The sequence below is a fragment of the Bos grunniens genome, chromosome 13 (genome assembly GCF_055505025.1).
Source record: "Bos grunniens cultivar Pamir isolate PY7600 chromosome 13, Bosgru_T2T1.0, whole genome shotgun sequence".
Taxonomy (NCBI): Eukaryota; Metazoa; Chordata; class Mammalia; order Artiodactyla; family Bovidae; genus Bos; species Bos grunniens.
Window position 1 is genome coordinate 73,395,913 of NC_141177.1, and position 24,251 is coordinate 73,420,163.

General features: G+C 41.8%; 1 protein-coding gene and 1 long non-coding RNA gene across 3 annotated transcripts in view; one reads left to right on the forward strand and one right to left on the reverse strand.

Moving 5' to 3' along the window:
• Positions 1-2,343: 2,343 nt before the first annotated feature.
• LOC147361242 (uncharacterized) lies at positions 2,344-18,914 on the reverse strand. Of its 2 annotated transcripts, XR_015139970.1 has the most exons (8): positions 18,351-18,914; positions 17,206-17,300; positions 8,075-8,166; positions 7,410-7,531; positions 6,726-6,937; positions 6,570-6,618; positions 5,846-6,024; positions 2,344-5,249 (listed from the first exon to the last, which is right to left on the reverse strand). It is a non-coding gene; the product is annotated as an uncharacterized LOC147361242 (long non-coding RNA). The 2 variants fall into 2 exon arrangements; XR_015139971.1 differs by lacking the exons at positions 17,206-17,300; positions 18,351-18,914 and adding an exon at positions 11,737-11,964.
• Positions 17,442-24,251, forward strand: part of LOC147361243 (uncharacterized) — a 29,509-nt gene continuing 22,699 nt past the window's right edge. The window contains exons 1-3 of the mRNA XM_086335212.1: positions 17,442-17,569; positions 18,616-19,463; positions 23,747-23,819. Coding sequence (XP_086191338.1) covers positions 17,442-17,569; positions 18,616-19,463; positions 23,747-23,808 — 1,038 coding nt within the window. The 3' untranslated portion in view covers positions 23,809-23,819. The remainder of the gene's footprint in view (positions 17,570-18,615; positions 19,464-23,746; positions 23,820-24,251) is intronic.

The following is a 24,251-nucleotide window of genomic DNA, read 5'->3' on the forward strand; positions in this document are numbered from 1 at the left end:
AACTTAGATCAGAGGACATCATGCCAAAGCTGGGCTGGAAGAAGCACAAGCAGAAATCAAGATTTTCGGGAGAAATATCAGTAACCTTAGATATGCAGATGACAACACCCTTAGGGCAGAAAGCAAAGAAGAACTAAAGAGCCTCTTGAGGAAAGTGAAAGAAGAGAGTAAAAAAGCTGGCTTGCAACTCAAAATTGAAAAATCTAAGATCATGGCATGTGGTCCCATCACTTCATGGCAAATAGATGGGGAAACAGTGAAAACAGTGACAGACTTTATTTTCTTGGGTTCCAAGTCAAGGCAGATGGTGACTGCAGCCATGAAATTAAGATGCTTGCTTCTTCCAAGAAAACTATTACAAACCTAGACAGCATTATTGGGACTTCCCTGGTGGCTCAGACAGTAAAGCGTCTGCCTACAATGCAGAAGACCCAGGTTCAATCCCTGGGTCGGGAAGATCTCCTGGAGAAGGAAATGGCAACCCACATTAAAAAGCAGAGACATTACTTTATTGACAAAGGTAAATCTAGTCAAAGCTATGGTTTTTCCAGTAGTCATATATGGTTGTGAGAGTTGTGTCATCAAGAAAGCTGAGCACCAAAGAATTGATGCTTTTGAACAGTGGTATTGGAGAAGGCTCTTGAGAGTCCCTTGGACTGCAAGGAGATCCAACCAGTCAGCCCTAAAGGAAATCAGTCCTGAATATTCAATGGAAGGACTGATGCTGAAGGTCCAATACTTTGGCCACCTGATGCAAAGAACAGACTCATGGAAAAGATCCTGATGCTGGGAAAGACTGAAGGCAGGAGAAAAAGGGGACAACAGAGGATAAGAGGGCTGGATGGCATCACCGACTTGATGGACATGAGTTTGAGCAAGCTCTGGGAGTTGGTGATGGACAGGGAAACCTGATGTGCTGCATGCAGTCCGTGGGGTCACAAAGAGTCAAGACATGACGGAGCAACAACTAAACTGAACTGATGGACTTTGAAAACTATCACCGCAGACATCTACTCACCTTCTTTTCCCTCCTCACTGAATCTGGTTACAGACACAGAAGTGGCCACCCTCCGGCCTTCCTGATATTAAGTTACTCAGAAAAAAGATGCAGACTCGCTGTCCATGCCCAGCCCCTCCCGATAAATCTGCGGAGCTTCACCACCTCATGTCCAGAAAGAAATACATGTGAATGTGGGCAACTGGTGGAAAATTGCATGCTGTGGAACATTTTGCCCTTCTTTATTAGAGGTGTAATTAACTTCAGAGATCTTCATATAGTCTATCCAGTGCTCAGATCTTTCCAAGTTTCCTATCTCAGAGAAAAAATGAGGCCATTCCCTTGTGGCTTATCTATTTTATATCTAGTAGTGTGTCTATGTTAATCCCAAACTCCTAATTTATCCCTCCTCCCCACCTTTGCTCTTGGCTAACCACAAGGACCAGCATAGCACAGGGAACTCTACTCAATATTCTGTAGTCACCTACATGAGAAAAAGGATCTAAAAGATGGGATATACATATACATAAAACTGAATCAACTTGCTGTACATCTGAAACTAACACAACATTGGAAATCAAGTGCATTCCAACATAAAAGAAAAATGAAATTTAGAAAGTGAGGTTTCTCCCATGGCCTTCAGGGAGCCTCGATAACCTGGCTTCCACCTGCCTCTGGACCGCAGCCCCTACAGCCCTCTCCCTGACTCACTCCATTCCTGCTGCTCTCAAATCCTGCCACCCTTCAGTCTTAGTGGACACTAAGTAATTCATCCTTAAAATGAGAATTCTCCAAGCCAGGCTTCAATAGTACATGAAACGTGAACTTCCATTGTTCAAGCTGGCTGTAGAAAAGGCAGAGGAACCAGAGATCAAATTGTCAACATCCGCTGGATCACTGAAAAAGCAAGAGAGTTCCCTAAAAACATCTACTTCTGCTTTATTGACTATGATAAATCCTTTGAGTGTGTGGATCACCACAAACTGTGGAAAATTCTTAAGAGATGGGAAACCAGACCACCTGACCTGCCTCTTGAGAAATCTGTATGCCGGTCAGGAAGCAATAGTTAGAACTGGACATGGAACAACAGACTGGTTCCAAATGGGGAAAGGAGTACATCAAGGCTGTATATTGTCACCCTGCTTATTTAACTTATATTCTGAGTACACCATTAAAAATGCTGGGCTGGATGAAGCACAAGTTGGAATCAAGATTGCTGGAAAAAATATGAATAACCTCAGATATGCAGGTGACACCAACCTTATGGCAGAAAATGAAGAACTAAAGAGCCTCTTGATGAAAGTGAAAGAGGAGAGTGAAAAGTTGGCTTAAAGCTCAACATTCAGAAAACGAAGATCATGGCATCTGGTCCCATAACTTCATGGCAAATACATGCGGAAATAGTGGAAACACTGGTAGACTTTTTTTTTCTTTTTTCAGGCTCCAAAGTCACTGCAGATGGTGACTGCAGCCATGAAATGAAAAGATGCTTACTCCTTGGAAGAAAAGTTATGAGCAACCTAGACAGCATATTAAAAAGCATAGACATTACACTGCCAACAAAGGTCCTTCTAGTCAAGGCTATGGTTTTTCTAGTGGTTGTGTATGGATATGAGAGTTGGACTATAAAGAAAGCTAAGTGCAGATGCATTGATGCTTTTGAACTGTAGTGTTGGAGAAGACTCCTGAGAGTCCCTTATATTGCAAGGAGATCCAACCAGTCAATCCTAAAGGAAATCAGTCCTGAATATTCATTGGAAGGACTGATGCTGAAGCTGAAACTCCAATACTTTGGCCACCTCATGAGAACAGTTGACTCATTGGAAAACACCCAGATGCTGGGAGGGATTGGGAGCAGAAGGAGAAGGGGACGACAGAGGATGAGATGGTTGGATGGCATCATCGACTCGATGGACATGGGTTTGGGTGGACTCCAGGAGTTGGTGATGGACAGGAAGGCCTGGCATGCTGCGGTTCATGGGGTTGAAACAGTCAGATACGACTGAGCAACTGAACTGAACTGAAACGATGCTGGGAAAGATTGAGGGCAGGAGGAGAAGGGGACTACAGAGGATGAGATGGTTGGATGGCATCACCAACTCAATGGATATGAGTTTGAGTAAACTCCAAATGTTGGTGATGGACAGGGAGGCCTGGCATGCTGCAGTCCATGGGGTCTTAAAGAGTTGGACATGACTGAGTGACTGAACTGAACTGACTGAACTGAAAATGAGAATTATGAGCAAATTGTTTGCAAAAATGTTCTAAGTAAATCATAAATAGCAGATGGAAGAGCAAATCAAGAAGTGTTTGGGTAAACCTCAGCACTTGAGTCCCAAATTATGATTGAATGACAAGTAGATGCCTTTAAACAGTTGACAGGCCATAAGAATAAATGATTCAAGGCTGAAATATTTCCCAAAATAAATTGACATGAAGAAAAATAAAATTATCACAAGAAATATAACAAATACCTCCAATAAACACAACCACTTGATAGCTTTAAAAAAAAAAAAATACATCTGATACCTAACCTATACAGCTACCCCAAAGTAAGAGCCTTAGCTCTGTACATATCTAAACAGATCAAATTTTGTAAAAAAAATTGTTCTTGAGAATATGCTTCCATTCTAACATTGTAATAGTCCACTACAAGAATTATACTTATTGATAGCTGCACTAAGCACTTCTACAAACATCAGTTAACTCATTAGCTATAATGATTCTGGAAAGGAAGAAGTTAGAAATATAAGTAAGGTGCAGGTTTTTCACCAGGTCTTCTGACTCTACTAGTCCTCTTACATCCAACCACGGTTACTTCTCTAGTACAAACATATCGATACAAAATAAGCCTCTTATTTCACTCATGCTGCATACACTAATGGTAAATAGGTAAAATTTAGAGAGCTCTTCTTAGACAATCCTGAGATTATTTGCTGCTTCCATAACTTTCAATACTTTTTTGTACTGTTTAAAATAGTAAGATAATGCAACAGACAATGAAAAACACTTATTATCACTAAATATTTATGTCCTATCTATCACTGTTTTCAGAAGTTCCTTGTACTAAAATAGGACACTACATAGAGCAAAGTGTTAATTTTCTTACAAGAATGACATCCACAATACAGTCTCCGAATTGCCTATACTTTTCCTCCTTACCATCAGAGGAAGTTATAAACTACCCCAATGATCTATCAAGGAAGGGAAATCACTGCCAAAAATTAAGAGTATCTATCCCATGGACGGAGAAGGCTGGTGGGCTGCAGTCCATGGGGTCGCTGAGGGTTGGACACGACTGAGTGACTTCAGTTTCACTTTTCACTTTCATGCATTGGAGAAGGAAATGGCAACCCACTCCAGTGTTCTCGCCTGGAGAATCCCAGGGATGGGGGAGCCTGGTGAGCTGCCGTCTATGGGATCGCACAAATTCGGACACGACTGAAGGGACTTAGCAGCATTGCTAGCAGAAGAGGTATGGTTTTTCTTCGTGGGGGAGCAGAGGAGGAGGGACTTTTATAAGTTTATTCTGAAGAAGTTACTTTTTTTAAAGTGTTCAAAAATGTTTTTACAACTGATCTTGCAGTTTTTACAAATTGGAAAACTGTAAATGATGTGCAAAGGTCGTTGACAAAACATTGGTTAAAGAAATGACAGTGGAGCCAAGAACGGACTCTGATTTAGACACTGAAGGTGACGACGTGCATGGAGTGATGCACACACTCACTCCAAAGCAGAGGGACTTGGGTGTGTAGCGCAGTCGATGGGGGAGCACACACCGTCTTCCTGCCCTAAAGTGCAATCAGAGGAGGGTGCCAGCTCCTCCAATATAGTTGCAATAATTTTGAGATCAATTCCTATGGAAAATATTAAAGGCCTCTCCTTGGATAAGGTCATCGAATGTCCCTACCTGACTGCTGTAGACAAATGGATCTAATTACAAGCATTACTTTATCTGACACATGAAAAATGTCATCCTGCCTCAAAATATAGATGTATAGGCTTTCACAAGCCTCTATACTTTCTAAGGTACATACTCTTCGTTTATAAAATATATACATACACAGATACATACACACACATAAATGACTACAGAAAATACCCCAGAGTTCATTTCCTTATTGGCCATTTCTTTCTGCTTTTGTCTGGCAAGTGATTGGTCAGGATTCTCTCCTGTAAGATTCTGGCATTCCGTTCTCCAGAAAGCTGCTTCTGAGTGTTATATGTCGCCCTTCCATAACCTGGAGAGACACTATATGTAGTTTTTGGGCCCATATCATTAAAAGAAAAAAAAAAAAACAGTTAAAAGCTTAGAAGCAGAATATAAAATGAAATAAAACTGTTTAAAGGAAGTAGCCTTTTAAAGCACAAGGATCTTTATCCCATGTGAGTAACTCGAATTTTAATTTAAATGTCTGCTAAATTTATCACAGAGCAAAAACATGCAGATATAGTATTGTGAAAGGAAATCTCTTTACAAAACATTTAACTAGTTCCTTCACAGTCTCAAGGCAAGTTAGCCTGTATTTTAACATTTAAAAAGCCAAAATTAAGACGTGGATTGGAATTAAGAAGATTACTTTGTCTAATGTATCAAAAGTGCCAATCATTATGTTAATAATTAAGCTCAAGTTACATCCAATCCTCCACGCAGAAAACACATACACAGCATCTACTAGAAGCCAAGAATGGCAAGAAACTCATCACATAAACTCTGAATGTCACAGTTCATTCCTAGGTTGAGATAACATTTTGTTTGAAATCTAAATAATACATATGAAATAAAAGGGATATTATAAATAATATTGACAAAATGGTGCTAGAAATTTTCACCAACAATTACTCTACCTGATTCAGATTATTTCTCAGTCTTCAGTTCCATCTAGAGCTCTGAGGGTGAGTTCTAGTTGCTGTTCATTTCAACTTCTTTACCATATTGGTCTTCCTTTCTTCTTAATTGCTCCCTAATTTTTTCATATAACATATCAGCATTTCTTCTATTCTCTTCTTCTTGCTTTAAGGTCAAACTGCAAAATTTATAGAGCTCTTCTTAAAAAAGCATGAGACTATTCGCTGCTGCAGTAACTTTCATTCCCTCCTCATAATGTTTAAAATAGTACATTGGGGGGAAATACAATGAAGAACACTTAATAATGATCACTGTTTTCATGCAGAGGGTTAAGAATAAAACAGCATAAATATTTTTTTCTTTTCTGTCTTGAGAAAAATGGCTACTTTATCCTTCTGTGGGTGGGAATGAAAAGTAATCTAAACTTTCTTAAGAATAGTTTAGAAATATGGATCAAAGACTGTTTCCAAACATTCTCATACTTTAACCAAATAATATGCTATTATTGAAGAAAATGAATTCAAAATAATTAGAAATGAATCTGTAGAAAAGATGTTCCTTGTAGTATTAAACATAAGACAGGAAAGTGAAAAACAACCGAAAGTCAATCTGTTGAATCATGAATGAGGTTTCCCTTATGGTGGACTTCTGTATGATCATGAAAATGATCATTTGGAAAAATATACATTAAGTCATTAGAAGCATTCACTGTTAAGAACTTACATTATTTCCATGAATTTCACACTCCACAATACTAACGACGTATTCTCCCCTGTAGAATCCCAGAGGGTAAGTTAAAAATTGTAACACAAGTACGTCTCTGCAGTATTAAAGTAAATAACAGTTCAAATATTTCTTTAAAACTAGGATGCGCAGTACCTCAGTCTACCGAGCTCTCGTTGCCACTCCACTTTCTGATGCCCTACTGTGATTCACTTCTTTTCTTTCAGACAGTTCTTTCTGTAGCTCACCAACCTTATTTTCCAGTTTTTTAATTTCTCCTCTAAGTAGTTCACAGTGGCTTTTTTAAAGTTCCATTTATCTTTCACACAAAAGAATTGCATCCCATATTTTCAACAAGCTAACACAATCTGCAACAAGAAGAAAACACAAAGAAACAAGAAACACCATGATATGAGTAATTTTTGAGTATAAAGGACTGTGCCTTTCATATTCACTCCTCCATACACTGAATAGACATTGAGTGTCTGTCAAGTGGAAGACATTATTCTAAGCTCTCCAGATAAAACAGATAACCCTGGCTCTTGTTTAGCTTGCAGTCTAGTAGAAGAGAAAGAGAAATAAAATAATTACATATATACATATATATATATATAGTAATTATAAATTCAGGTACAATAAGAATGATCATAGGCTCAGCGTATACACTCACTTTTAACACAAAACATATTTGTCTTTTAACACAAAACATATTTCTAAGATGCACAGCACTGTAATATATCCGTAGCTCTAGAGCAGTACTAGACAAGGTAAGCCTATATTACTACACCATACACAAACAGGCTTCATATTGACATTTACACCACGGTCCCACCTTTATACCTCAAGCCAAGTGGTTCTACTTGCAACGTAAAATTCTTAGAGTAAAGACATCACCATCCTCGGAAGCACTTTCAGATGACTAAGTCATTCAGGTAGCTCACGTCATTAATCTGTGCTTTGACCTACACATAAATAATACTGTTTCACAGTATCCTTAAATTATTTATAAAATATACTAACTGTACAAAGGTGATAAATAGTGCATCATTAAATGAAAAACAAACACTTCTTAAAAGGACAGATTTTTATCAAAATGATGATTTGATCAATAGTGTTTTTAAATCAAGTTCTCAAAGTATATGTCTCTACAACAAATGAAGATTTTCTCTTTTGCCACTATTCCTTTTACAAAAGATTTTTTACTAGGATAATATTTTTTTAATTAACTTTTTTATTATACCTTGTTCTTTTCATTAGATGCTTTCTTTACAGCCCTAAAATGACAAATGGTTCTTTTCAGGCTAATATTAAATACTTAAAAATACAAACAATACCTAAACTTTGGCTTTTTACATAAAACCATTGTACTGGGAAGTAATTTTTTACTAAAGGATTAAACAATAAATAAGAGTAGCATTAATGGGGTCGCTAAGAGTCGGACGCGACTGAGCGACTTCACTTTCACTTTTCACTTTCATGCATTGGAGAAGGAAATGGCAACTCACTCCAGTGTTCTTGCCTGGAGAATCCCAGGGACGGGGGAGCCTGGGGGGCTGCCGTCTATGGGGTCGCGCAGAGTCGGACACGACTGAAGCGACTTGGCAGCAGCAGCAGCAGCAGCAGCATTAATGGACAAAGAAAATATATGAATAATACTAATAAAGCACTGAATTTAGATCAAAGGAAAAGGAAAAACATAACGTTACTTGTGTTATTTGATAGGAAGCAGTATACCAGGGTTTTTGGCAGTTGTCATTTTCAATAAGAACTACCTTTTATGGCAATAAAACCTATCTGGGAGGTATTCCTTCATTCCTTATAAGAAAGAAACCCATTTTTAAGAAATCCATAATAACCATGCTATTAGCCTTCTGAGGACTTCCAATGCAACTGCTATGCATTATTATAAGCACTTGACATGTCTTAAGGCATTTTTAATCCTCACAGTAATTCTTGGAGACAGGTAATGCATTAGGCCCTCTACACAGGGAGAAATGGAGCACAGAGAGGCTGAGGATCTTGTCCAAGCCCACACAGCAGGTCACCAACAGACCCAGAATTCAAACCCAGGAAATCTGGCCTCAACACTGTGGTTCCAAAACATGCTGAGAAAGCAAGATTTAAGTAAGTCTTTCTAAGTAATATGATAGCAAACGAACCTATATTATTATTCAATGTCTACCAATAACTATAGATAATTTCTTAATCTTAACATATTTTTTTAAATTTTATTTTATTTTTAAACTTTACAATATTGTATTGGTTTTGCCAAACATCGAAATGAATCCGCCACAGGTATACATGTGTTCCCCATCCTGAACCCTCCTCCCTCCTCCCTCCCCATACCATCCCTCTGGGTCGTCCCAGTGCACCAGCCCCAAGCATCCAGTATCGTGCATCGAACCTGGACTGGCGACTCGTTCTATATATGATATTACACGTATTTCAATGCCATTCTCCCAAATCATCCCACCCTCTCCCTCTCCCACAGAGTCCAAAAGACTGTTCTATACATCAGTGTCTCTTTCGCTGTCTCGTATACAGGGTTATTGTTACCATCTTTCTAAATTCCATATATATGCGTTAGTATACTGTAAAAAAATCAAACATCTTTCCATGTAGGCAATATTGGAAATCTACTTGCAATAAAGACTTGCTTTTCGTAAAGAAATTCATCAATAGGCATTCATGTAACCATTCTGCCGTTTCTTCATGCATCTGACACACATTTATTGAGCAGACATGTGTTAACGACACTCTTAGGATGGGAAGGATGGTTTCAGTAATTTAGAACTTTATGACCCAAAAATAATAATTAATGAAAGATTGTCAATAGCTTTTTCTACTGAATATAAACAAAAATTTCCCCTTTTCCCAGGAATCTATAAACAACATGAAGTTAATATGATGTGGTGTTTCAGAGTACCTTACAAAACCGTAGCTACTCATGATGGCACGATCATCCAGAATCAAGGAATGATTCAATCCTATTCAGTATAGCCTAAGTGTTTGTATATTCATGATTCTATAATTTTTAAAAATCTATGTATGATAGAATTAATTGAAGTAATCATCTCCATATTCAATTACATAAGAATATTACACTTCAGAACCAATAAACAAGCCCTTACCATAAAACTATATATGAACAGAAGTATTATGTACAATTAGTTTACCGTAATAGTTTAAAGATAATGTCATACAATCAATAAGCTTTCTAATATCAGAAATGGAAACAAGATTGAACTCAATGAACACATCCTCTGCTGGCTCATTTCCAAAAGCATATATACACTAAAAGCTCCCCTCTGAATATAAAACAAGAAACTCCTTTGAACTCCCCATTCCTCTTCAGTTACCATCCAGTTCTCCATTGCCTGTCCCAGGAAATAGTGCCTATGGAGCTGTTTACGTGTATGCGATACAGTTCAGCTTCCAAGGGGACTAGTCACTGAAATGACTTCTGGCCAAAGGCACTCGTCCTCACCTTACCCTTTCATGGTTAAGTGAAAAATAACGTGCCTTACCTGAAAATAGGAGAAAAACGTGAACTCAAAACCCAATTTTGTCCCTGTTTGTTTGAATTAATTCATGTATATTAAATCTACCAAAAATGAATTAGGAGATGGTTTTTAATGTTATAAAGGCTGGCTTCCCTTAAAAATATTTCCCATCAGTATATCTTAAACAGGGAGTCCCTACAGCACATTTGAAAGCTTTTTTTTTTTAAGGACTAATATCTGGAGAAGAGACAAACTTTATATTACTAGGAGCCAAAATCTATTAACACCAATCAGAAAGAGGAACCAATTCCTAAATAAATGCAAATTATATATAATGATAATGTTATACGTCGATACATATTACCTGCTTACCTTCAGTTACATGTGTGCTCAGTCCTGTCTGTGACTCTTTGCATCCCCTAGGACTGTAGCCTGCCCAGATCCTCTGTCCACGGGGACTCTCCAGCCAAGAATATGGAGTGGGTTGCCACAACCTCCTTCAGGGGATCTTCCCAACCCAGGGATTGAACCCAGGTCTCCCGACAATACTGGAGTGGGTATCCTATCCTTTTCACCAGGGGAACATCCTGACCCAGGAATTGAACCGGGGTCTCCTGCATTGCTCGTGGATTCTTTACCAGCTGAGCTACCTGGAAAACCCCTACATTCAGTTATATTAAATCTTAACAGCCACCGATGAAAGTGGATAAAGCATTTTTAATAATATTTACTGATTTCCCACCTGGAAATGAAATAAGTTATAAAGTTATTATTTGTACCCTAACACCAAAGGTCCAATCTGGAAGGTTCAATTCTTTTAATAGGCAGTTGGGCTGATTCTATGACCTACTCTGTCGCTGAATATTCATCCCTAAGTCCATCCTAAAGGAGGTCAGTCCTGAGTGTTCACTGGAAGAACTGATGTTGAAGCTGAAACTCCAATACTTTGGCCACCTGATGCGAAGAGCTGACTCATTTGAAAAGACCCTGATGCTGGGAAGGATTGGGGGCAGGAGGAGAAGGGGACGCCAGAGGATGAGATGGTTGGATGGCATCACCGACTCAATGGACCTAAGTTTGGGTAAACTCCGAGAACTGGTGACGGACAGGGAGGCCTGGCGTGCTGCAGTCCACAGGGTCACAAAGAATTGGACATGACTGAGCGACTGAACTGAACTGAACTGAACTGAAGTCAACTATGCCGAGATATCAGACAGAATGAATCTTTAGTCTTGGCGTCAGTGACTGGCAGTTTCAATGGAAAACCTTGACCGCTGGCAATGCTTTCTCTTTACACGTATCTAGGTCAGGGACTATCATTGTCCTATTGTTCATAAATTCAATTCTTTAATCCTAGAATTCAGTATTTGATCTCACCTTCTTTATCATGTAAAGAAATTATAAAAACGGAAGAAGTAAACAATAGCCAAGAGAGTTTTTTGCCTCAATTCCAAACACAAGCTGTAAATTATAATAGATTCTAACAATATTTTAAGTTTTCTCATTGAAGTGCTATAAAAACTTAAGTGATCATCTGTTGATTCTAAAAGGCTACTTTTGAAAGGAAATTTTATTTGTTACGAACTCTGCAGCAAACTGTATTATGTTGTTAAAGAATAGAAAACAGAATTAAACCAGAAATTCAAATTTACATTTTTACACACCTGTGAATGGTTATTTTCATCTCCATCACATTTTTCTTCTTCCTCTCATGTCATTTCTAAGTCTAGTTCTGACAGATCTGTAATTTTTTTTTAATTACTTAGAATATTTAGATAAAGGACAGAATATTTAAAACATTCTATCAAATGACAGCTTATATCAATCTTAATCTTCAGCTGAATATTTACTTCTTTAAGAAATACTTCCAATGATCTCAGACTTCAAGAAACCTTGTGGGAAATACCAGAATTCATCAGGTTACAGGCACACAAACATCTCAAGGATTCATTCACAAATTCACCCAAACATCAGTGAACAAAACAATCAGAAACAAAACAAAATTTCAAAATACAGGACAGATATATAAAGCCACAATATCTTCTCTTCTCTATTTCATAACAGGACCTTTTATAACAACACGCCAAGCTTCAACTGCAACATTATTCACAGTTTACAAAATTCCTTGATTTTCCTTTTCTCAATTTCTTAAATTGAAATGCTTCTTTCCCAACATATTACTTTTCATCTTTTAAGACTCAGCCTGCTTTGTAAAGTTGTCCTTGATTACAGCTGTCTTTCCCCAGATAAACAGGTATCTCTTTCCTTGTAGCTACCTTAGGACTTTATAGATTTTTCAAGTGTATCTTCATCACCTGAATGTAAATTATTTCTTCACATGTCTACCCTCTTGGCCCTTAGACTGCAGAGGACAGGCACTTAAAAATCATTCTGGTATACATAAGTCTTTAGTTCTTTTATCCAATGATTATTTTGGGGGTTCCTACTCAGTATGATACACTGGAGTTTAAAGAAAAATGTAGATAAAAGGTATCAGGGATGGCTTTTCAAGAGATACTGCCTGAGCGCAGACTTACACAGTTCAAGGGAACAGAGGGCAGGTGAGGGAGAGCACGGAAGGCTGCAGCAAGATGGGGAGAGAAGCACACACACGAGAGGGTAAATATTTGTTCCAAGTACAAAGACAGGTGAGGAGGGCATCCACAGAAGTTCAGGATTCCAGAGCAAAGGACAGAAAGGACGAGAGGTGGAGAGTCAGGCAGAAGTCAGATTATGAAAGCATCACGTGTCACTTTCAGATGTCTAGATATTAATGTGATTTGACGAGTGGTTCATGGTCACATGTGCTGTTTAGACAGGTGACTCTAAACACTACAGGAGATGGAATTTGAAGGGCATACAAATAAATGGGGGGAGAAGAATCTGAAGGCATTAATAATGAAAGAAAAAAAAAGGTGATGCAGGCCTGAACTGGGGGAGTGTTTCCAGAAATATTTAGGATATAAAACTTTCTGGGTTGAGTACAGAATAAATCTTTATGAAATCAATACATGTACAAATCCTGGGATGCTGAAGGAGTAGACTCTGCCGGTTACTCGATAAAAGGTATCGACTGAGAAAAGAAACGATATGCGTGAACTGTCTGAAGTTGCTTCTATTTATTTGGTGGTTTCCCTATGTCACATCTTCCAGTGTTGCAAGGATATGTGTAGGTGTTTTATTTGAATTTGTGCTTCTTGGACCTACCAAGCTCACTGAAAAACAACAGCAAACAAGTCACTTGTAGAGATGTAAAAAAATACAAAAAAACCACTTTGAGTTTATAGCTTGTAGTCACTATTCTAGGAGATAACTGAGAATCTTGTAAATGCAAAGGTAACTTCTACAGGTGAGGAAGGAAAAGAAAAAAACGATAGGAGTGAAAAAAGAAAGTGTATGATTTCTTACCATAGCCCTGATTGTATGACTGATTGAAGGCACTAAATTAATTGGTATTTATGGACAACACGTATTAGATGTGGTTACTCAATAGACTGGGCATCGCAGTAGAATAAGAATTGCTTTTCTATATACTGCTTTTAAATGATACAGATCAGATCAGATCAGTCGCTCAGTCGTGTCCGACTCTTTGTGACCCCATGAATCGCAGCACGCCAGGCCTCCAGCACTCCTTAAAACCAATATTCCTTCTGAACTATTAATTCATTACAAATAATAAAACAAGTTGATACATTAGATGGATACAACTGAGCAGGTACTATGTAGCAAATTTCCCATGACTCCCATTGTCACTCAGAAAGCCAATTCTAAAATATATAAAGTCATAGAAAACACAAGAAATATTTTAGCATTTGGCTTCAGAGGTGCTCTTGCAGTCATACTGAGTATAATTTATAATGAACACTTATGAATTCAGAGCTATGTAAAAATATATCTAAGAAGCCACATTTTGAGAAGGCAATCTCTAGATGTCTACCTAGGTCTCCCAACTAGATGCAAAATTCCAAATGTAATCCTGCTACACACTCTCAGGTGTGCTACATACTAGCCTAAATGAATTTACTTTCTCCTAACTCTCTTTGTCAGGTATGATGGTCGTACTATGGTAAGAGGAAGAATGCAAACACCTTTCTAAGAAATACCGTTTGCCTGTAGGTGGCATAAAAGGAGTCAGCACACGGTAGATTTTGCCACAATATCTAATTTTGGAAACGTCAGTGCCCAGGTGGCCCAGGGCTGAAAGCTCTGGGCTTCTTCACTACCTTGTTTGCTTTCTCTGTTTTCTGGCAGCTGAGACCTGCACAGCTGATAGAGCGTGTAAGTCCCTGCCAGAAACACCACTCCAATATTCACCTTTTCTTTATCTATTAAGGTTGTCAGGGGAGTGTGTAATTTCCTCGGTTCTGTCTTGTCACAGCAAACATTTGAAGCGACGGACGTTAAAGCCCTCAGCGTGTCACAGCTCTCAGTGTTACAGCTCCATGTTACAGCTCAGTTTTACTTAGAAAATAAAGGAAAATACATCCTCAAGGCATGAGGGCACGCCAACCCAAAAGACACGAAGAGAAGAGACGAAGAGAGAGAGGGAGAGAGACAGAGCACGCACGCATGGGACAGAGACCCCTGGACCTTTGGCTTCTCTTTTTATATGTTTTTTTCCTCCCCCTGGGCTTGCCCCATGTAAACCAGGCTAGCCAGGAGTGCTGTTTTTTCTACCTGAGGTCCTCACTCCAGTCCTCAGACCTTCCTTTGTTCTATCTTTGCGGACTCTACCCTTCCTTGTCTTTTAGCCACAGCCATTCTGGATTCGTTTTTCCTATTCTAACTACCTAACAAGGTCATCTGTCCCAATTCTGTGGATGCTGACTGATTTTTGGTCATTGATTGTGAAATCAACAGACACTGATCATCAACTTGCAAATGCCTGGCTCTCTGACAAGTCTCGTTACTGAGGCTCAAACTGGTAGAATCCCAACCTGAAAAATATGAAAACAAAGTCTCCATTTATTAGAATGTGAGGAAGAATACAACTCTGACCTGCTCCCCTAAGCTCACTACTGCTTCACAGCTTATTGTATCTTACATGTCACTGTAGGCGTCTCTTCATGAAGAGATGCTAACTACTGTGTCTAATTTTTTCTACTTTTTACTTTTCTAGTGTTACTTACATCGATTCACTCAATCTGTTCCCTATTCTGTATTTCATAAGAACTTTATGAATAATTAAATTGCCACAGAATTATTAGATATTAAAAATCTTGCATGTTTCAAAGTCAGTGTCGTATTTATTGAAAATAACAATTCTAGCATTTAGAACCCTATTAATCTGTTTTGTTTCAAAACTTAGTTTCATTTCCTACATCATGCTAATGCTTCAGAGGATTTCTGTGAAACAAGTGCCAAAAAATCAGCTATCTTAAAAAAAAAAAAAGTCAATGCCTTCCATACTCAAATTAGTCTACTTCAAATAACAAACACCAGTACAACATATACGTCTGATGCCTGAGAGTTACTTAGAGGGGTGGGGTTTCCCCTACTTCTAGCACCACCACCCTTCTCCCCCACCCCCAGTTTTCTCTGGAGCAACAATGACTTTTTATCTTTTCAGTGGAAATACACTGGAGCCATGTAGAAGGAATTCTCTCAAGTGTCCTCATCAACTCCAAACTCACCTCCCTAAGGACTTACTTTCCTCCCTTCCTCCTGTCACTAGAATCTCTCCTTTCCAAAGGGTAATCTCTGGATCTGTGGTCTGAATTCTTCCCCCTTTACATTCCTTCTATGGATCATCTCCACCACTTCTTTCTCCCTCTCTGCTTAGCAATGGTATCTTACACCTGTAATTGCTACTGCAACTCTTTGCTTCCCTCTGGCTATAAACACGCTCAGAAAGAAAAACAAAATAATGCTTTTTCTCGATCCTGTTCAGTCCTGCACTATCCGATGCTCCTCTTCCAGATTTCTCTAAAGGCAAGGCTACACCCTTGCTACTCAGAAAGCCTGTTAGAAACACAGAATCTCAGATCTCCTGCTCAGCAAGTACACTTCCCACAAGATCCCCAGGCAACTAATTCAAATGTGAGAAACTCTGGTCTACACTGAGTCTGCTTCTACATGACCTCAACTTAATTTATTCTTCTAAAATCTTAGCCTCAACTTACCCTCAGGAGAAGGCAATGGCAACCCACTCCAGTACTCTTGCCTGGGAAACCCCATGGATGGAGAAGCCTGGTGGGCTGCCGTGGATGGGGTCGCCCAGAGTCGGACATGACTGATGCGACTTAGCAGCAGCAGCAACATACCTTCACTCTACCCTCACTTTGGAGACACTTCCCTCCAAACTGAAACTGCATTAGAAGCTGGAAACTTCCAGTGGACACTGTAGCAGGCTGTCGGTTCCTTGATCTCCCCATCATGGCCCCTGCTCTCTCCTTCCTTCCAGTTCTCTTGTTTTGGCCTAGCTGACACCATCCTATGAAGAGGCATCATCTCATATGACATCAATTTGCACATTTACAGCTGAGCGCCTATGCCCATGTTCCTGCACAGAGGCTAACACACAGCTCTGCGTGCCCAGGGACCTCAATCCTGAATGCCTTCTCACAGCCAGAAAAACAATAAGACAAGGAAAACTCTGCTGTTCCTCTCGGACAAGCTCACTTCAAATTCATCGCCCATGTCAAATACTCTCCCTTTTTCTAAAGACCTAACATTTCTTGCCACCTTCCCCCATAGACCCTTGCTTTCTTTTCCTTCATTTCCTCCCTGAACTCTATGCCTCTCTCATCCTTCATTCCCTCTTTCCTCTTAGTTCTCAACCTTCCTGAGGTTGTAGAGTATCTTGAAACACAACTAGTAATTTTTTTCTTTCGGCCATGGATCACACTGACCAGGGATCGAAACTGCACCCCCTGCATCAGAGTCTTAACTGCACAGTCTTAACCATTGGACCAGACCTCCAAGGAAGTCCAGGAACTCATAATTTAGCTCCTTAAATGGCATTCTCAATTTAATCTGTGGCTGACACCTGATAAGATACACTATATCCCTCCTCGACTTTTTCCTCACTACCCATCCGACAGGTGATTTGCTTTGGCTATTAGAATACGTCAGCAGTCCCATTTTAATTCAACGTTCTGTCAAATGACCTTTCTATCAAATCTAGTTCTTACCTTCTACTTGTCCATTTAATGTCTTCTTTTCCTCTTTGACCAGCAGCTCCAGATAAATGATCCACATACTTCTGTGGAAGGCTCTCAGAGATACTCTGTTAAAATGAACACTGAGTTGCATGAAGATTTCCTAAACCCTTTCTAAGAAAATAGCCTACTTTTACAAACTGCCCACGTGTAATCCAGGTAAGACAGGTTTTGCCAAGATCCCACAGCTGCTAAGTGTCAGAACCAGGATGCTGACTTCAGGCACGGTGCTGGATCACCAGGCAGCAGCCGCCTGCAATGAAGAGAGCAGGCCCTTCCTATCTCCTTGCATTGGAGCCACCTTCAAACAGGGCACCCTTACTTTCTGTTACTTCAAGTATGGCTGCCATAAAGGTACTCCGCACATCCAAAATGCTTTGTATTATTAGCGTAAAAGTGAAAGTCACTCAGTTGTCTCTGACTCTTTGCCACCCCATGCCCTATACAGTCCATGGAACTCTCCAGGCCAGAATACTGGAGTGGGTAGCCTTTCCCTTCTCCAGATCTTCCCGACCCAGGAATCGAACCGGGGTCTCCTGCACTGCAGGCGGATGCTTTACCAACTGAGCAATCAGGGAAGCCCTTGTTAAAACATCACTAAAGCAAACTGCTGTTGTCATAAGCCCACAGATTTATCACTATCCCCCATACTTTGGCGTCTCTTGAAATGTTCCTTGCAGATCAACTTGACAATTCAAACGCAGTAATACTTTCAAGTTTCAAGAACTCTCTTTTCAAGGCCAAAGTGGTAAAAAAAAAAAAAAAAAAAACCCACAATTCAGCCTGTTGCTCTCTGACGCTCTCTAGCAGTTTTACAGGTGCACATGTACCAAAGAAACACACATTTGGTTGGGAGACTGGGACTGACACATACACACTACACACTATTGTGTAGGAAATACATAACTAATGAGGACCAACCGTATAGCACAGGGAACTCAACACTCTGTAAGAGCCCATACGGAAAAAATGCTTTTAAAAAGAGCTGATATATACACGTAACTGATTCACTCTGCTGCACACCTGACACTAACACAATACTGTAAATCAACTGTACTCCAATAAAAATCGAGGGGAGAACGGAAGGCAGAGACACAAACATTTGGCTATAGACTGACCTGGAATAATGCAGCAATTTTTAGATAAACGTCACTTCAGAACCCAAAGTGTAGGGTAAAAAATCAGGATATTGTCATTATCCTCCAATTAAAAACAATTAGGAGCCCGGTGGCAGCGGGACGCAGGCACTGGCCAAGCCCACTGCTGGCGCCTCACAGCTTTCTCTGGGCGCCTCGCCGGCCCCACGCGGAGGGGGCCCGGGTTCAACTGCCAGCTGCCCGCCCCTCAGGCCAGAAGGTGACTGCCAGCCCCCTCGGCTCACAGGGCCCCGGGGCGCCGGCGCGCCTTTCCCACCAACAGGGCTCACACGACCCCTGCGGTGCCGGCCCGGCTCCCCGCTCACACGCACCCCTCCCCCCGCTCCCCAACGAACTGGCTCCCAGCTCACACGCTCTCGACTCACGCTCCCCGCTCTCACGCACCCCTCTCCCCGCTCCCCAACGAACTGGCTCCCCGCTCACACGCTCTGGGCTCAGCGGCTCACGCTCCCCGCTCACACGCATCCTTCTCCCCGCTCCCCAACGGCCCGGCTCGCCGCTTACGCGCCGCCCTCACCCCAGTGCGGCGTGCGGCGCTCCAGCTCTCACAACCCCCGACGCCGGCCCGCGCTCCCCGGCCGCACGCCCCCCGCGCAGGCGCCCGCCGGGCTCGCCGCCCACACAACCCCGCCCCCAGGCGCGGGCAGGTGCTGGCCGCTCACACGCCCCCTACGCGCCGCCGACCCTCGCAGAGGCCCGGCCTAAGCTCTCCGCCCGGCGCCCGCGCCGTGTTCTGCGAGAAGCCCGTGGAGCCGGCCCGGGAGCTGCCCCGCGCGGCCGAGGGAAGGCTGCCTGAGGCGGGGCGCCGTGAGGGCGGGGGCGGGCGGGCGTCTCCCGGGGCCGCTGCTCTGGAGCTGCACAACCGCGTGCGAGATGGCGGGTGTGCCTGTGGTTCCACTCCGTGGCTGTGGGCAGGTCGGTTTCGGCGGCTTCCCGCGCGCCGGGGACGCCGCCACTTCCTCAGCGACCCCCGCCGCCCCGCGTCCTCGAAGCCTCTGTGCGCGCGGGCTGCGCGGTGGGCCTCTCGCCCCGGTGGCGCGCGGAGAGACCCGGAGACGGGCTGCTGGAGCTCAGGTGCGAGTTACACCAGGGAGGTGGGGACGGGATAGCTCGGGCGTTAGAGCAGCGCCCTGAGGGCTGCGGTGAGTGTAGCCCCACCGGGGAGCCGGCCATGCAAACACCCTCCCCTCCCCTCCGGGGAAGGGCGGGCAGCAAGGGGGCTCTGGGGCGGGAGGCTCGCTCTTCACTCCCAAGGCATTTCAGAGGAGCGATGGGATTACTCTGTGTGTAGATAGCTGTTAGAGCGCTAGGGGCTCATCTGGTAAAGAATCTGCCTGCAGTGGGGGAGACCTGGGTTCAGTCCCTGGGTTGGGAAGATCCCCTAGAGAAGGGAAAGGCTACCCACTCCAGTATTCTGGCATGGACTCTCGCAAAGAGTCAGACTTCGCAAAAAGTCAGACTGAGCGTCTTTAACTTCACTAATTAAGGGACTTCCCCAGTAATTAAGGGGCTTCCCTCATAGCTCAGTCGGTAAAGAATCTGCCTGCAATGCAGGAGACCTGGGTTTGATTCTTGGGTTGGGGAGATCCTCTGGAGAAGGAAATGGCAACCCACTCCAGTATTCCTGCCTGGAGAATCCCGTGGACAGAGGAGCCTGGCAGTCTACAGTCCATGGGATTGCAAGAGTCGGACACGATTTAGGGACTAAAGCACCACGCAGCACTTTGGGGAATGGATCAGATAGAAGAAAGACTGGTTCTGAGTGGGGTATAATAGACAGCAGGAGAGATGGATGTGGTCAACAGCCTGGTCGGGGGTCACTGAATACCGTGTCCTGAGACGACAGGACTTGTAGGTACAAGGACAGGGGTGGAGGTGAGAGGAGTAGCGGGGAAGGGGAGGGGAGGGACCGCGTCTCTGGAGGCTTCTCTCAGGCAGCAGGGTAAACATCTGGCGGTCAGCAGGAAGACCCTTTGGGTAAGGTGAGTTTTGTTTTGAACATTCCAAAGCACTTAGTCTGACACTTGGGCCATTTAACAGATGGGGAAGCTGAGCCACTAGGAATTAGGGATCAAGTTAAAGGACATGTCTGAACTTGCAGGTGTTGGAAGCTGATCCGCAACTTGAACAGTTTTCTTCAGTTCCAGTCTGTTATTCTTGCAACTTCAGGCAGTTACCTTATCTAAAAAGTTAGGAGACCACAGTGGGAGGTTCACTGGAGAAGTAGTACTCAGAGGGGCCTTTGTTGTTCAGTCCCTAAGTCATGCCCCAGTCTTTATGACCGCGTGTACTGAGGCATGTCGCCAGGCTTCCCTGTCCTTCCCTGTCTCCCTGAGTTTATTCAAATTCATGTCCATTGGGTCAGTGATGTCATCCAACCATCTCCCCCTGTGTAGCCCCCTTCTCCTTCGTCATATCCTCTATCTTTCCCAGCATCATGTTCTTTTCCAGTGAGTTAGGACTTTACATCAGGTGGCCAAAGTATTAGAGCTTCAGCTTCAACGTCGGTCCTTCCAAGGAATATTCAGGGTTGATTTCCTTTAGGATTGACTGGATTGATTTCCTTGCTGTCCAAGGGACTCTCAAGAGTCTTCTCTAACACTACAGTTCAAAAGTATCAATTCTTTGGTGCTCAGCCTTTCTTATGGTCGAACTCTCATATCCGTACACGACTACTGGAAAAACCATAGCTTTGACTATGGGGACTTTTGTCTGCAAAGTGGTATCCCTGCTTTTTAAAACACTCTCTAGGCTTGTCATAGCTTTTCTTCCAAGGAGCCAGGGTCTTTAAACTTCATGGCTGTAGTCACCATCCGCAATGATTTAGGAGCCCAAGAAAATAAATTCTGCCACTGTTTTCATTTTTTCCCCATCTGTTTGCCATGAGGCAATGGGACTGGATACCATGATCTTAGTTTTTGAATGCTGAGTTTTAAGCCAGATGTTTGAGAGGGGTGGAGGCTTTCCAATAAGTTCCCACTAGGGTGGAAAGACTAGGCCACGTGGGAAGAAAGGAGCCCAAAGGCGCAGACGGTGCCCACAGGTGCTGGCTTTTCAGAGTGTGAGGCCAGCGGTCTATTTCGCTCAGACTTGAATGTTGGTTTCCCACTTTGGGAAGTGGCAGGGTGGAGGGGGGGAATCAGGGGTGAACTTAGAAGTGTAAAATCACTGGCTTTTCTGGGTCTTAGAGGGCGTCGGTGCACCTTTTCTTGCAGTCCTGGCTGCCTTTGGGAGCTGGCCATTGGGACAGCTGAGCTGGGTTAGACTAAGAATTGGTCTTGATCTGATTGACCCCTCACACCCTGGACGCACACATGCTTTTGAGAATCATTCCTCCCTGGCAGATGGTAGCTGGTTTAGGGCAGGGACTCTGCCTTTTTCATTCCAGAATCCCTCATGGTTAGGTGCTGTGTTTGGCCAATTGGAATGATGCACTTTGTATCTGCAGAACTGATCATCGTTTGAGTCTTTAGGAAAATTATCTTGAGTTCCCAGGGGCTTACAGCTGGAGGTGGGAGCACAAAATGATGCAATTCCCAGTGTAAATTTTACAAATTTAAGTCTTAAAAAAAGAAATAAAAATTTAAATCTGAAAACTCAGTTGTATCTTTACCAGTTTATTTCATACTTGTCTTTTGTATACCTGCTGATCTCCTAATCGTGCAAGAGCTTCAGCTGTTCCTTAAAATAATATTTGTGATAAAAGGAATATTTAGTGAATTCTAGTAAATCAGACTTTTCCATGATATCTTTTTAACCAGTTGATGAAAGAGTAGGTAGAAGTCATTCTTTCATTTTTCATTAGAAATCATTTCTTACAGCCAAGCAGCATTAAATAGTGTAATTTTGTTGTTATACCCGTAGTGCTAAAGCATTTATTTTGGCTCTAAGAGGAGATGGGTTGCTTCTCGTTGTTTTGAGATTTTTTTTTGTTTGGTTCATTGTTATAGCATTATTGGGGTTTCTTTGGTAAAAATTTTAATTGAAATATAGTTTACTTACAGTGTTTCAGGTGTAGGGGTTGCTTGTTGACAGACATTATGTAGCATTTATGAATTTTATAATTCTAATATTTTTATCCTTCCAAGGGAAATTTTTTTAGAAATTTGCCAAAGTAGGTAGCAGAAAAACTGCTTTGGCCTTTCTGTTTTCTATCCTAGCAGTGTGTAGGTTTTTGTTTTATTTTGTTTTGTTTGGTAGTAACCTTTTAAGATCCTTTTCCAATAAATAATAAGTTATTTCCATGCTTTTGTCATGTGTTATTACTTCTGTAGACTATTGGTTTTTTGTCATTAGCTTTATTGAGGTATAATTTATGTACAACACAATACACATTTTAATAGGGTTTTGACAAATGTATACAATCCTTGTAAGCAGCAACCCAACCAAGATTTCTGCTATCCCAAGGATTCCCTGTTCTCTTCTGTGGCACCTCCCATCTGCAGCCTTAGGCAGCCAAGGATTTTCTTTGCCCTACAGATTATATTTGTCTTTTTTATTGTATTTCTGCAGTCAGCATGCCAGCAATTGGAAACTTTTCTGTACAGGGCCAGTGAGAAGAATACAGTGTGTACTCCTTTCTGTCTGACTTCTCAGCACAGTGTCTTTAAGATTATCCCTCATGACTATGTTGATTGTGTATTTTGTTAGTAATTCATGCCTTTTTATTTTTTTTAATAGTGGTAAACGATACAAAACTTAAACATTGCCATTTCTAACCATTCTTTTGTGTCCACTTCAGTGGCATTAATTATATTCCCATTGTTGTGCACCCAGCACCCCTGTTTCCAAAGCTTTTTCATACCCCCAGATACACTCTCTAGCTTCTAAGCAGTAACTAGCCACTCGTCTCCCCTGTCAGCCTGGTAGCCTCTAATCTACTTTGTTTCTGTGACTTTTCCTATTCTAGACTTTTCAGATAAGTGGCATCATACGATATTTGTCCTTTTGTGTCTGGCTTATTCCACTAAGCAGTGTTTTCAAAGTTCGTGTTGTGTATGTATCAGCACTTTTTTTTTTGACTGGGTAATATTCCATTGAATAGACATACTTTGTATGAACATAGGTTTTCAGTTCTCTTGAATGTATACCTAGAAGAGGAATTGCTGGATAATATGGGAATTCGAAATTTGACTTTTTGTGGACCCACAAGGCTGTTTTCTGTAGGGCTGTACCGTTTGACATTCCTCCCTGCATTGGACAAGGGTTCCAGTTTCTCCCCATCCTCTCCAACACTTGTCATTATAGCCATCTTAGTAGGTGTGGAAGGACTAGTGGTTTTTCATAAGGTACATAAGCATAGAGTATTGCTACAAACTTGGTGGGGGAATTAATGAGTGTAATTTTATATGTTCCAGGAGGATGGACTGAGGCAAGTTCTGGAGGAGATGAAAGCTTTATACGAGCAAAACCTACCTGATGTGTAAGTTGGTAAGTTGATCTTTTAAAACAGTTTAAGAAATATGATACTGATGTCAGATCATCTTAACATTAGTTTTTAGATATGGTTTTTTTTTTTTTTTAATTCTCTGTGAGCCTGATCATACCCTAGCTATACAGAAGCAGAAGGATTTGTGTTAATGGTTGTTATGTCTCTGGGGACCTAATAGTGCTGGCACATGGTAGCTGTTCGGTAAATGCTTCTTGTCTGACTGGTGTGACTTGAAAGGAGTTAGGGTGGATGCAAAAGAGATGACCCAGGAGCAAGTAACAGACCTGACGAGTGAAGTGTGTTGCTTCCGCTACTTGTTTTCATCAGGTGAGGCCTTAGTGGGTTTAAAGGGAGAACAGGCAGTTTGCAAATTTAGCAGGAGCAGCAGTGACTTCCGAAAGCTCGAGTGAAGTTGGCTGGGAACTCGTGCT